The 15,341-nt window shown below is 43.4% G+C and overlaps 1 protein-coding gene across 2 annotated transcripts in view; it reads left to right on the plus strand.

The window, feature by feature from the left end:
* Window positions 1-14,992, plus strand: part of CCDC68 (coiled-coil domain containing 68) — a 44,221-nt gene extending 29,229 nt beyond the window's left edge. For both annotated transcript variants that reach the window (XM_006764483.2, XM_015564430.1), the window contains exons 9-13: window positions 1,689-1,771; window positions 5,373-5,478; window positions 7,531-7,614; window positions 10,003-10,079; window positions 14,534-14,992. In XM_006764483.2, the coding sequence (XP_006764546.1) occupies window positions 1,689-1,771; window positions 5,373-5,478; window positions 7,531-7,614; window positions 10,003-10,079; window positions 14,534-14,591 (408 nt within the window). In that variant the 3' untranslated portion in view covers window positions 14,592-14,992. The remainder of the gene's footprint in view (window positions 1-1,688; window positions 1,772-5,372; window positions 5,479-7,530; window positions 7,615-10,002; window positions 10,080-14,533) is intronic.
* The last annotated feature ends 349 nt before the right edge of the window (window positions 14,993-15,341 follow it).

The raw sequence follows: 15,341 nt of genomic DNA on the forward strand, positions 1-15,341 counted from the left end.
CCTCCCTAGAAATTTAAAGCAATTATCAGTAATATGTTTCTTTGATGATCCGAGTATTATAATAAGCTTACAAGGCATGTCTGTGATCCCTCATAAATAACTTGAACACAACTAGTGCTACACTGAACAATTTCTATGCCACAAGAATGCTATGGAAAAAATTTGAAAAAATATAAATTTTAAAAATAACAGCACATAAAATCTGAAGTGTTTGGCACCTGTAATTATTATATATTGAGGTCCTAATATGTTCCAGAGAAGCCCGTAGGCCTTTCACATATATTATCTTCAATCATCCCAACTTTCAATATAGGAGTATTATTCCCATTTTAGAGATGTTCAAAGAGTCAAAAAACATGACTGATACAAATACAGAATAAATACATGTCAGATGTTTTATTCAAATCATTCATTAATGAGGGACCAGTAAAATGGTAAAACTGGTTTAAATAAAATATTTAGAGAAACTGGCTATTTATAGGCATTTTGAAAAAAAGCATATAGAATAGGATTTCTAGGTTAGATATTTAGCCAGTTAATATTCTTTAAGGCAATTAATCCATAACCCTTGGGATTATCTTTTCAAAGAGAGCATGAGTCTATATATTAACATTCAACTTCAGAGTCAGGGCTGCAATAATAAATAATAAAAATCAAACACAGGGAAATTCTCCAAGAGAATGAAATAATCCTTGGGTCGGGTTATTAAAGTGACCCAATATGACATTAAAACCACATGCTGTATATTACTTTGATTTCCAAGTTTGGGTTGATTTTATTAACAGCAATAAGGCCCAGAAAGATTAAAGCTTTGGCAAGAATTATGCAGCCATAAAATTTCAAAACCAGGTCAATGCGGGTCCGAAGCCGCGCTGCTGTTTTTGCTGTAAAGCCTGCCTGTATTTCACCCGCACAGATCCTGTGGCAGGAGTGCATGTACACAGCATTGTGCAAAATACATATAATCAAATACAAAAAAGAACCCAGTCACCCCAGCTTGGTGTTTCATGGACTTGTCTGTTTTCCCTTCAGATGGGAAGAGTTTGGCTTACTAATGACATTGAGGCTTATTCTTTCTCCATGTCCTTTCGCTCACATGCTAATTAGGAAGTGACTTTATCATTTGTGACCTTGGTCCTTCCCTAAAAATGCATTTACTGCTTTCCTACTTCCCGACAGATGCCCTATGAGCAGGTAGGTATCAAGTGAAGCTCAATAGTGTCCTTGGGTGCCGACCTCGGTCTAATGGAGAAGCACCTGTGGTGGGAGAGCCGTGGGAGGGATGAGCAGGGGCCTGCAGGGGTGGGGTGGAGAGGCAGGAGAGGGGTCACTGGGCAGGTTGCTGGGTTCGGGGGAGAGTGCTGCGGGCAGGTGAGGACAGCGAACACAGCCTGTTCAGACAACCGGACTTTGAAAACGACGTGAAAACTACACAGAGAATGCCTGGCCAGGCTCCACAGGGGGCGGGTTGTCACTGCTCCATAAAATGACCTCTTTAGCTCAAGAGGTATTCCTGTTATTGCAAGAAGCATCTTTTGTGAACAGTTTGCAAAAGTGTCTTACCACATGCACACCTATTGGTGAGAGAGAGAGGGGGAGAGAGAGAGAGAGAGAGAGAGAGAGAGAGAGAGAGAGAGAGAGAGAGGAGATGGAGAGATAAGCAGATATTGTATCTTATTTTCTCCTAGGAAAAAAGAACACTGCTAGAAAGAAAACTGTCTTTGGAAAACAAGCTGCTGCAACTCAAATCCAACACTACACATGCTAAAAGGTTTGCGAATCTACCTCCTAAGTAATAGCAGTTCCTGGAACCTTTTCTCTCCACTGGCCCCCTAGCCAGTGGACAGAAGGCTACCACCCGCTAAGGATACGGGAGGCCTGTCAGTGCAGGAGAGGAGAGAATGCCTGGTATTAGCCGCTGTGTGCCTCCCCTTCCCCACTCACTGGGCTCCAGGGAACCTGGGAAGGTTAATCCTTCTGAAGCCTGAGTGAGCCCCTCCCCTCCCCGGTTATCCTTGGTGATAAAGGGGCTGCTGTGGAGGTCTTCATTCCTTCTGTGCTTCTGACACTTTGTTGATGGGTCTCTGCAGTAGCAGACATTAAATTGTCCAGCCGCAGTGGAATTGTAAGGTAGGTTTGTGGTGTTCCCCAACTTTGTAGGAAGTGACAAAAATACTGTGAGCAACTCCTTAGTTCCAGTAAGAGTCCAGACAGTCTGAATTTTCTTTTAGAAATGATTTTTTTTATTGATAATAGTTTTTTTGGTCAGTCTTTGAGCCCGCCCCCCCCCAAATGTAACTATTTGAAAAACGAAATTGACCTATTTTTTTTTTTCAGTTCTATTCTATATGAGCGGTGGTTATAAAGAATTCTCAAAACATTCTTAAAGAGGTTTTAGAAATATCTTGAGGGAAATGGATGTTTTGTGTTTATAGAATGATGTTTGAACACCCAGGCCTATGCAATTTTCATAGGTTTGTCAGTATCACAAATATTCATTTATTGCTTTTTCTGAGCTGTGTGTAGAGGTATTCACTTTGCTAAGAGGCAATAAAATGAAATCAGCATGAATCAGACTCTTGGGTTAAAGCAGCAGAGACTTGGTGAAGCTCCCACAAATAAAGGTTAGGTTCAGATAGGAGAGCTGTGGCCCTCGAGAGCAGGCATCTCTGGGAAGACAAGAGGCCATCCCGGGCACCTGACACGGCTTTTAGAAACCAGATTATTTTGTTGCTCCCATTCTGTCCTGGGTGCGAGTGGTTTCACTCTTCCTTTGTTCTTCCTGTACAGCTCATTAACTTTCCCCACCATTTTCACCAGCTGGTTTATATTCTTTGCATTTTCCTCTCCAGTTCCAGAGGAAAGAGACTGATTGGCCTAATACTGCTTCCTATTGGGCAGAATGTCAAGCCCTGCCCGTGCCTCCTGGATCAGAATGTGCATAAGATCCCTGATGATTTAACAAGATCCTCTAATGAACATGAAGTTTGAGAAGCAATTTTGAGTACATGCTGTGACACAAACAGAGACTTTTTTTTTCTAATGAGAACATGTTCTGTAGAGTGGCATGAATTTCCATGACCTTTGTAATATTTGAACAGGCTCTATGGAAATCAGAATTGCAATTGGATGTTGGCCAATAATCGTAAAACCTTAATAAGTGAAAATTATATTCATATATTACTTTGTAAAAAGCTCATTTTCCCAAAGTACATTCACTTTATCCCTTTAAGTCTATAATACAATCTTGTAAAGTAGAAGAGGTAGGAATTATTATCTGTGTTTTACTGAGGCTTAGAAAGGTGTGTGACTTCAAACTCACGAGGCTCCCAAGTTTGGTGGTCTTGCCATAATGCTGTTGTCTCATAACTCAGATAACACTGGCAATCGATTATAACTGTATAATCAGTTCCAGTTACCTAAATAGGGCTTTAGGAAACTATGAATAATCTAAATTCAAACTTCAACCATCTTTTTTCACAATGGTTGATGTAGACTCAAAATATTACCTGGAATTTAATTTCCTCCTTTTTTCCCTCTTGAGCTATTTACAGGTACCAGAATTACCCAAAGTAGGAAGCCAAAATAATAAATAGACAAACAGACAATCTATAAGGTATACTGACTGTGTCATTGGAAATGGGTTTCTGGTATGTATGTAAAGTCTTCATTCCTGACCCCATGTTCTAAACCAGCCGTGGGCAAACTATGGCCCGTGGGCCAGATCCGGCCCATCTGAAATGAATAAAACTAAAAAAAAAAAAAAAGTCCGGACCCTTTTATGTAATGACTAGAGGCCCGGTGCACAAAAAGTTGTGCACTCGGGGGAAGGGGGGGTCCCTCAGCCTGGCCTGTGCCCTCTCGCAGTCTGGGACCCCTTGGGAGATAACGACCTGCTGACTTAGGCCTGCTCCCGGGTGCCAGAGGCAGGCCCAATCCCTAGGTGCAGCCCCTGGTCAGGCTCAGAGCAGGGCCAATTGGGGAGTTGGGGCACCGCCACCTGTCACACTCAGGGCAGGGCAGATGGGGAGGTTATGACTCTACCCCATCACACCCAGAGCAGGGCCCATGGGGGGGGCGCCACCCTCTAACACCCACAGAGCAGGGCCGATCAGGGGGGTGGGGCGCCGCCACTCTTACACTCAGGGCAGGGCCGATGGGGAGGTTATGGCTCTACCCCGTCACACACAGAGCAGGGCAGATAGGGGGTTGGGGCCCCGCCCCCTGTCACACACAGAGCTGCAGGGCGATCAGGGGGTTTGGATGCTGCCCCCTGTCACGCTGATCCCAGTGCCAGGAGGCCTCACGGCTCTGCCGATCCCGGTGCTGGGAGGCATATTACCCTTTTACTATATAGAATAGAGGCCTGGTGCATGGGTGGGGGCCGGCTGGTTTGCCCTGAAGGGTGTCCTGGATCAGGGTGGGGGACCCCACTGGGGTGCCTGGCCAGCATGGGTGAGGGACTGAGGGCTGTTTTCAGGCTGGGACTGAAGCTCCCAACCGCTCCGTTTTTTCTTTTTCTTTTTTTATTCTGGGCCAGCTTTAGCTCTGAGGCCTCGGCTGCTGAAAACAGGTTTCTGGCCTTTGTTTTCCATCTGTATTTGATACAATGTTGCAGTCCGGCTGGCTGAAGCCCATATAGTTACTTAGAGTTGCAGCTGAGAGGCTGGCAAATCAGGCAGGGAACGTTGGTTTCCTCCTCACTGAGGCAAGCAATCCTCATGTTAGTTTCAAGCTGCCTGGCTGCCAGCGGCCATCTTGGCTGCCAGTTAATTTGCATATCTTGCTGATTAGCCAATGGGAAGGGTAGCGGTCATACGCCAATTACTATGTTTCTCTTTTATTAGTGTAGATGTTTACTTTGAATTTATATTAGTTCACACAAACACTCCATCCATGCTTTTGTTCCGGCCCTCCAGTCCAGTTTAAGAACCCATTGTGGCCCTCGAGTCAAAAAGTTTGCCCACCCCTGTTCTAAACTCTTACCCCCTTGAATTCTCCGTGCATCCTGATGGGTGCTAGGTCTGTGGGTGCTCATAGGCAAGACACATTCTATAGGCCGATGCTTCACATGAGTCACTACAACCAGGATCAACCACCTGCTGGTGGGCCAGAAAGGAGCTTTTGACATGAATTTATATTCGTATTGAAGTTCTTATCTGAGCTAACCAGAGGCTGCCTCTGGCTGTTTATCTTCATCCTGTCTTGTGTGAAGGGGCCTGGGCATCTGACTCACATAATGCCCAATAAGTAGCAAGGTAGCAAGTGAGGATAACCTAGCAGCACAGCTGTAAACAAAACAAAACAAAACAAAATACCAGCTGTTCGATGCATTCGTGAGTCTTTTACTCTCTCTCCCTTTGCATCTCCAGTGTCCAGGGCCTTCAGAAGGAGATTTCCCTTCTCCAGGAGCAGATCTCTCACCTGGAGTTCGTGATCCACTCCCAACACCAGAGCCTGCGCAGAGTCATCCAGGAGGTCAGGTTAATCCAGACGTTTCTGGGTAGATGGTATGTTTACAGTGAGAAGACCCCATAGGAGCGGCTTGCCTGGGCTTCACAGGCAGCCGGACTCTTCTCCCCATGGACGGCTGTTCTTATTCCCGAACAACATGGCTGTTTTCAATGCCTTTTTTTCCTGTATGCCAGCACCTGGAATGTTCTCAACTAAGATATTGAGGAAATTGTGTTTAACTGCTCTTTAGATCAGCGATTTTCAACTTTCTTCATCTCATAGCACACATGAACTAATTACTAAAATCCCGCAGCACACGAAAAATATGTTTTTTGCTGATCTAACAAAAAAAAGTAATTTTGATTCATTCATACCCAGACGGCTATAGTTGTGTTCGCTGTTGTCGCTTTTTATTTGACAGTCTAAGGGAAAAGAGGTCAGTGCCTCTGACTACAGAGTCAGGTATTGCATGTTTAAACATTTTTTGGCACATCAGCTGAAAATCGCTGTTGTAGATGTTTCAGTGATGTTTGAAGAGTCCTGAGCCAGGTAATGTACAGTGCTCTTTAGAAGATTGTGTATATTTTGGAGGCTCAGCCTTTTCTTGAGGAAGGAATAATTGGTCAGTTTCATGTAAATTTACTTAGGAGGAGTATTAGAAAAGGGGTGCCTTCATTCATTTTTTGTACTAGTATTTGTTTCCAAAAGGAGTCTTTCTAAATACCTCAAACACCTTCCTGACATAAATGTAACGTTGGTGCTTACATGGTTAGAACCTCACCAAGAGAATCGGCTGTCGGCTCTTCGGAGCCAGAAAGGGCTTAGGGCAGCTGGGGGCACACTACCGCCCGCTGGCCGGATCCGGCCGGTTTGAAATGAATAAAACGATTGGAAAAAAAAAAGACCGTACCCTTTTATGTAATGATGTTTACTTTGAATTTATATTAGTTCACACAAACACTCCATCCATGCTTTTGTTCCGGCCCTCCGGTCCAGTTTAAGAACCCATTCTGGCCCTCGAGTCAAAAAGTTTGCCCACCCCTGGCTTAGGGGCATCCCACATTCTCATTTTACAGCTGGGAAACCTGAGGCCCACAGTAGTTAAACGACGGAGCCGGTAGTGGCAGGGTTGGCCTTAGAATCCATGAGTTTCCTCTTCCTGCACACTCTGAACTTCCCCACCTCCCAGTCCCATGCTGCCACTGGCCTGATGCTTTTCTTCTGAAGCAAAGCAGGCTCGCCTCACCATGCTGCTGGTTTGTGCCGCGCCAGCACGGCCAAAGGCTTAGAAAAGATAGACGAGAGAATGAAAGCTGGGTCTCGGTGGGACACTGCTCCTCTGATGGAGATACAGCAACAGCACCCACTAGCTGTGTCTTTATTTTATAGACAGATTCCAAGAGGCAAAGTAAGGGTGTGGTCAAGATGTTTACAACATTCTCATGAGTTTCGATCCTACTCAATTACATGCACCTGAACTCTATCAAGTCCACATCACTTAGGGACGTGGGGCCACATGTTTGGACCATAGGTTCAAGCTCACAACCATAGCTGTTGGCTATAATTGTGCTGGGAGGGCTCTGCCCTCCAAGCTGGGACTTGCACGTGGCAATGAGAGGACTGTGCCCTCTCATTAGTCCAAGGCTTGAGCCTGTCCAAACCCTGTAGCCGCTCTCCACACTGGTTGACCAGATCTCTGCCCCAGGTTGCTTCCCCACGCCAGGCAGTGGCCTGGCATCTTGTCCACTGGCCTCTGCATCTGCAGCATGAAAACATTATGTGGCTGAGGCACAAGGATGGCCAGTGCTGCTTTCCACAGATGCACTCCCGCTGAATTTGGTTTAAACAGGTTTCCCAACGATTGAAATGTTTAATAGCACTGTCTGTGTGCTCACGTCCCCAGGAGCCAATTTGTTCAGCCATTCTCCTTGGCCTACTGAGTCTCCTGATGCTTTGGGATTTCATTTTTGTATTGGATGTACCTCATTTGACCACAGAAACCTGCACAATTCCTGACTTACATAACTATTCCCTGTTGTCTGACAAAATTTTTCGATTGTGTTTCCAAATTCTTAGATGGAAGGCTTAAAAATTAATTTAAAAGAACAAGATAAAAGAATTGAAAATTTGAAAGAAAAAGTTAATGTACTTGAAGCCCAGGTAAGGAGAAATCTGTTATATATTTTAGTGTGAATGTGACTGTGACTGTGTGTGTGTGTGTGTGTGTGTGTAGTTGTGTGCGACTGTGTCTGGGTGTTCATGTGTGAGTATATGTGCATATCTGTGATGATCTATGAGTGTCTTTCTGTGAATGTATGTGTATGTGTATCTTCTGTGCATAAGAAATTATAGCTCTGGGGAGAGGTGCTCTTAATTATTACTAAAGTATCAGTATTAAACATTTGGCATTATTAAATTTACATTACATATCTATATTAATAAAATGGTAATATGCTAATTAGACCAAATAGACATCCTTCCAGACAAAGCCATGATGGCGGGGGCCAAAGCAGAGGTGGTTAGGGGCAATCGGGCCAGCAGGGGAGAATGGTTAGGGGTGATCAGGCCATCAGGGGAGAGCAGTTAGGGGCAATCAGGCTGGCAGGGGAGAGCGATTAGGGGTAATCAGGCCAGCAGGGGAGAGTGGTTAGGGGTGATCAGGCAGGCAGGCAGGTTAGTGGTTAGGAGCCAGCGGTCCCAGATTGCAGGGATCAGGCCTAAACCAGCAGTCGGACATCTCCCGATGGGTCCTGGATTGGAGAGGGTGTAGGTCAGGCTGAGGGGACCCTCCGCCCCTGTGCATGAATTTCGTGCACTGGGCCTCTAGTTAATAAATAATTGTTAAAAGTCCATGCAAATTTTCTAGAATACTTGCTATATTGTGGAGGCAGCTGATATGGCCTGGCATTAGAAGGTTGGTCAAGGCCAGCTTAGTCAGATAGCCCATTTGCTGTCTCCAACCTTTACTTAATACCAACCCTGAGCTGTCCTCTCTCTTCTTCTTTATCCATATCCATGTGGCTTCCAACTTTGCCTCAGGGCTCACTCACTTCAAGAAGGCTCTTATAATGTTCTTATTTTTCAGAGTTTTAAAACTCAGCGTAAGACTTGATCATTTACTGAGATGCTTTTCTATCTGCCAACTATTCCCTTTATACTAGGGAAGCCTCCACTGAGGTTGGAGTATATGAAGCCCCCAGAGCTGCCTCAGCTCAACTTCCTGCTCAGGGTCAACCCTTCTGTTTTTGTCAGATGGCTAGTCACTGCCTGCCTCAACCTGGTCACCTTGTCTACTGAAGCCCTCAGTATTTTGAGGTCCTGCTTGCTGTCCACTTCCGTGTTGTCCTGTTCTGTAAACATTCAGAGGCTCTGACTTCCTTGCAAATCTGCTCATCTTTTGGAGCTTTGCTCCTCCCCAGGGCAGACCAGAGCTACACGGTCACACTCCCAGCATGCTGCCACACTATTCCTCCCACATCACCATTCCTCCCACCTCACCATTCCTCCCCCCTCACCATTCCTCCCACCTAACAATCCCCTCTCACCATTCCTCCCACCTCACCATTCCTCCCACCTCACCATTCCTCCCACTTCACCATCCCCCCTCACTATTCCTCCCAGGTCACCGTCCCTCCCACCTCACCATCTCCACCACTACCGTGTTCCTTCTGCTTTCCCAACAGAAGAAAAAACTCATAACAGAAAGAGGTTGTCCAGATTTTTACATCGTGAATTTTGTAACCATTTCTACCTTCCCAGAGGACCACTGTTCTGCTTATTCTGCAGGGTGAACTCCTCAAGCCTCAGGCTTTGCTTAGGTTCTCACCTGCTTTAGGTCATATGGGACTGACCATCGATCAAGACAATGCTCACAGCTCTCCACAGCTGAGAGCGTGGTGATTGTGGAATAACTGGCTCAGAACTCGTGTTCACTAGTGCCCCATGAGGGCTGGTGGTGGTGCCTCGGGGGCTTCAAGTGATATCATCTGTGGCACATTACAGCCTCTGTCTGCTAAGAAATGTCTTCAAAGGCGTCTCCTCACTGCTTTTCTTACGAAGTGGCCTTTTGGCAAATATTACTTGATAAAATATTTTTCTTATGTTATTTTTACACAGCTAACATATTAATTCATTCTATATAAAAGAGTAAATGTGGATAAGCAAATATAATACAAAAAATCATGCAAACATACCATCGATGGGCTATCACTCCGTGCAGTTAAAAACCAACTGCCTTTAAGTCTTAAAAATCAGTGCCTGGCACTGAGCTGAGTCCTTTACATGTTTTTATCTCATTTCAGAACCTCTGAAGAACAGACTATGGTTATATCTGTTCTACAGATGAAGAAGTTGGGCACAGAGAGGTTAAGTAACTGAATGAGGTCTCCAAGCTAGTGAGTGTGTCATTTCAGAGATATTAGTGACTTTCAACTGGTTACCGTCTGTGTTCTGACAGGAAGGGCAAGGAGTGATGTAGGGTTGATCAGGAGCATGATTAATGTGCTCCTGAACTATGTGATTTCTGAACTATTTTTTTTCCAACTTTAGAATAAAGAACTAAAAACCAAGGTGGCACTTTGGTCTGAAACTCCTAGGACAATGGTATCGAAGGCCGTCGCTACAAGGTAAAGTCTCTCTTCTTCTACCCCCACCTGCCTTTACAACCTCTGTTGAACATTCATGAATGTTGACATTCATCCCACTGGAGAGAGATCCCAGTGGATTAATACTTATGTCATTGTTTACTGTCTGTTTATCAGTTCTTCAAGACTAGGAACTGTGTTAATCTTGTTCACCACTGACTTCTCAGAGCCTAACATATGAATGCTTACTGAATAAATGAATTAATTCACTTAGATATCTCTTACCTCTTCTTTGCTGCAAAACAAGCCCACGCTAGGTCTCAGTACTTTCTGCAAACAAACTAGATAGGCTCCTCTCTTGTCCTTGTTCTTCTACTGCTCACATGTTCTGTGCTATTGATGAGTATTTTAAGCATAAATTGCTTGTATTTATTTAAATGTCCATGTCTATATCCCAAATCAAAATATGTTATAAATGTCAAGAGGGTAAGACTAGTTCCTTGTATTTCACTTTACTGCCTGCGTTGTTAATGACAAGTGTCTTCAATAATAATGTCCCAATTAAGCAACGATAATGACCCAGTAAAGCAATGGAAATGATAGTTGAAACCATCAAAGTCATTTTCTAGTGTTGACAGAATCCAAAGTGACAAGATGTAAAACAAAACAAAACAAAAAGACTTCTGGTCTCAACCTCATTTTTATAATACTCTATGAAATATTCACTTAAAAGAAAACAGTCTGTAATTACATGAATAATTTAAAAAGTGATTAAAAACTTCCTGTTCTAGCAGCTTTTGAATTTCCCAGTCTAGCCCCTCGGGGGCAGAAGCCCATTTTCTGCAACTCTTGGCGCATGCCTGAGCTGGAGAGTCCCGCGGTGATCGGCATCAGGCTAGGAGTTCAGGCCTTACCCTCTCTGTCTTAGTCCCTGAAACAAGCGCTTCACTTGGCCAATCATACATGTAATTACAGCCTAGAGAGGAAACCAATATGAACCGGTCTTCTAAAACCATTGGGCCCCCAGATGCTACCTTCTTAACTTTTTGGCCACTAGCCCTGCAGCTTCTAATCAAGAAAAGAAAGTAGTCCCGGCAGTAGTAAAAGAGGCAGTGAAATGCCCGCACTTCAGAAGCAGTGAGAGGACAATCCTCGATTTTGTGGACCTCGATTTAATGGACTTCGGATTTAGCAGACAAAATTGCCGGTCCATATGTCATAAGTGAAAATTAACACCCTGTTCATTTAAAAATGCTTTTAACCAAGATCTGCTTATAATTAAATTAATAGGTTATTTTTTTATTATTCATTCACTGTTATTGTTAACAAATTTTAGTGAACGGACCATATGTTGGAAAAAACACTCTAGTAATTTCACAAACGTAGATCAAGACTATATACCAAAGCTGTAGTCTACATGTTTAAATCCTAGAGTCATTGTTCATTAACAATGTTCAGGGAATGATTAGCCCTTGATCACACCGCATCACCTGTGTGGTAATTGGTTCTGTCATCTGGAGACTTTCTGCGGCAGTTTTAATCCCTGCTGGCCCATGTTCCCACGTGGGCTACGCCACACCCAGCTGTGTGCATTTGCTTACTCATGCTGACTGAAGAATGCATGCATTTACTAGGTCTATTCAGTGTAAATTTAAAATTACAGTGGGGCCTTGATTATGAGTTTAATTCGATCGGAGACCGATCTCGTTAAGAAGCTCGTTAACTCAAATTACTCTATCAACTCAATGCAAAAAATCTGCCAAGAGAAAGCTGGTATCTCAAAAAACTCGTTAGTCGGGACACTCGTAAGTCAAGGCCCCGCTGTATAGTAATACATATAGAAAACTTTTCTGTGAAATTAAACCTTTCATACATACGAAATTTTAATTACACAAGCAGGTCTACGTAAGTAAAAACAGGTAAACTAAGTAACTTGTCAATTTGTTAATACACGAATTCGGAAAACCTACTTTGTTATATAAGGGGCTTTCTGCTTTAACAGACACCCCCTCACTGGAATTAGTCCATTATACCGAGGTTTTACTGAGGTCACTTCAGAGTGGGGAGGGGGAAGAGTTTGGAATAGAAAGGCAAAGCGTAACTTTACAAGGGAGGAGAGGATGGTCAAATTTTTGCTCCCTTAACAGTGTCATCTACATAAGAAACCTCTGAACCTGTAGAGGATTTTTTGAGTTTATTTGAGTCAAACTGATGACAATTGCCAGAAAGCAAAATCTCCATGGATTGGGCAAATGCTCTGGAGAATGGCAGTTTTGCAGCTTATTTTATGTATTAGAGTCAAAGGTGGAGATTTAAGGGGGGGTTACATGAAATCCATTGGTGATAGATTAGGGAGGTGGGAGAAAGCAAAGCGGGGGCATCTCGGAGATTAGATAAAGAATAAAACAGAAAGACAAATCCTTTTACGTTGGTGGGTACAGGATAGTTAACTAACATTTAGAGATACCAATGAGGGGGCTACATGGTCTCTCACTCTGGTGGGGGATTGTGCCCTGAGGGGGCTGGAAAAAGGGGATTACTCTGACATTCCAAGGGTTTGTTATTGTAGCTGCAAAAGGACAATAGACAGACCCAGTTAAGGTAGAGACTGATCTTTGTCAAGGAAGAGACTGGCCTTAGACATGACTAACCACCCTGACTAGCTTTTAGTTAGGAAGTTTTAATTTCAGACAACCCTATGTGGCTACTTTAGGTCTCTGAGTTTGCAAGGCTTGCCATACAGGTCTTCCCTGAAGTTGTTAGGTTTAGTATGTGGCCCCTTTCCATCCACACCAGATACCATTCCCTTGGGGTGGTGAGGCATTGTGGCCAACATCCACTGTTTTGACCCTGGAAGGAATGGAGCCAGCCAGGAACTGGTTGTCTCCTTACTGTAACCACTGCAGTAATGAGTGCCGAGATCCCAGTGGGGAAAGCTGCAGGAACAGAGGGGATGTGTTGGAGACAATGGCTTCTACCGCCAATCCTACCGCAGCTGCAGTTAATTTAGAGTGAAAGGCCTTTTAGTTTTAAAGATTTATTTTCTTCCTATGACTTGGAAAAGGGCACATGGGAATAGTTCCTAATTGAAATAGGGAAACTGGACTGAATATGCCCTTTGTTTTATGATTTTTTGATAGAAATTGCAGTGTGAATGATATGATGGCGATGCAGGCATTCCAGGGGTCCAGGGACCCGAGGGTCTGGGACCCACTGTGAGCTCTTGGCCTCATGTAGGACCAAATTCAAATTTGAGCCAGAATATGGTTGAAAGTGAAAGTTTCATAGTGAAGCAGTGAGAGAGAAGGCTACTTCATAGGCAGAGTAGCCCTGCCCTAGTGGGATTTACTTCCCTTATTGAGGATCATTGAATCTGAGGATAGAACATTCAATAAGGGAGAGGAATATTCAGGATGGATACTTCTTGGAGGATCCCTATGGTCCATATTGTGTTCGTATATTGGCTTTCTGTTCCCAATCGTGGCAGCCAGGTGTATGATTGAGAATGCTAATGTGTTACAATGAGCATATAACGAAGCTAGGGATTTCTGCAAAGTGAAATTAGTCTCCACATTGGATCGAGCTGGTTTTCTGTGGGTTCTCAGCCATAAATTCATGGAGGTTGGTCTTACTATCTCCGTGATAATCCTTGTAGCCCTTATCAGTTACAGCCATTTCACCACATACCTATCTCAACAGTAGGTCGCATGTTTGCAAAATGAAATACGGTTAATTGGCTCCTTTGAGAATGTGAGCATTAGTATGGTTTGGTAAGTCTGGATTCACCAACATACAGTGGGCTTACAATGCTAGAGAGAGATTGGAGTATAAAAGTAGCCCTTAACTAAAAAAAAAAGGTACATTTAAAAATTAATCTAGGCAAATATCTTAAATCACCCATAAAATATATTTCCATGCCACCTCTCAGTAAGTATCCTAAACAAGTTTGTGATGTGTTTTGTTTTGCTTTTCCCTTGAGCATTAGAACATATAGCTGTTTCTTGGGTTGAACACCAGTAGATGTGGAGACTAGAGGTCATTAGACAACGACAACGACAACAAAAACAAAACATACACACACACACACACACACACACACACACTGAGGAGAGAAGGTCAGGCTTTGAGAAACGCACAGAATTAAAACACCCTGAGGGAGCACTGATGTGTTTCCCATCTCCAGGTCACTCTGCTGAGTATCTTCACTGCTTGAAGTGGCAGACACAGCCTCTAACTCTCCTGACCCTCGACCCCCACACTTCCTCACTTTTGTTCTAGTATAACTACATGAATTTGAGTAAGTTTAATGCTTCCACAACGTGATTCTCCTGTGTCTCATGGGAAATTACAATCCATCAATTAACTGTCATCTCTTAAAGCAATTAGTCGTGATGCAGTGGTATAGGACAGTGGAGATGGTAATGGCGGTGGTTCAGCAATTACATCCTTGCAGTTTAATGTGCTTGATCTTGATGACTGTGTGGTCTTTTCTATAGTGACCTGAAGCCTGAAGACTCTACCCCCTACTTGATGTTGGTTAGGCTACGGAAATGAGCTGGCTGGCTGAAGATCTGAATGAGAACGATCATTCCGTGGGCCTTACGTATTCTTTGAAACAGAATCTAAACTTGCATGTTAAAATGGCCCAATGCCAGTATTTAATGGAATCCATTATACATCAATAGTTTTGCAGGAAGATGACATTCCAGAAAATCAAACAAACATATATTCGAGGAAAAGAACTCTTTCTTCAAAGCTTACTTAATGGGTGAAGAAGCCAGGAGCTTTCCCACGATGGAAGATAAATTCTGCTTTCAAGTTTTTAAGCACCTATCTTTTCTTGCAGATTTTTTACTGAAGAGAATGGTTTAAGGTTGTCAACTTGAACCTTTGATAGTGGTTTTTATTTATGTAAGTAGAAGAAAGTGTGTATATGTGTATGAATAAATGTTATATTTTAAAGTTGACTTTTGGATAATAAAATATATCTTACTATGATATAAGTTCATTATTCTCAACTGAGTTATGGGCAGGAGAAGATTCTTTTCAGCTAATTCTCCAACACACACACCCCTCCTAAATTGAGAAACATGGCTACCTCACCACACCTTAGGAAACCAGGGTTTTTCAGCTCGGATTGAAAAATGGTTGCTGAAGGCAGCGCACACTTAAGTACAAAGGAATGCACTTTGTGACTGCCTTCCTGGCTAATTTCCTTTTCAATATTCATTATATTTTCTAAGTAAAATAATGGAGGCGTGTAGGGTCTGGTACACAGTGCTGTTGGCTCAGACCTCCATAAAA

The sequence above is a fragment of the Myotis davidii genome, unplaced genomic scaffold, assembly GCF_000327345.1.
Source record: "Myotis davidii unplaced genomic scaffold, ASM32734v1 scaffold38, whole genome shotgun sequence".
NCBI classification, from domain to species: Eukaryota; Metazoa; Chordata; class Mammalia; order Chiroptera; family Vespertilionidae; genus Myotis; species Myotis davidii.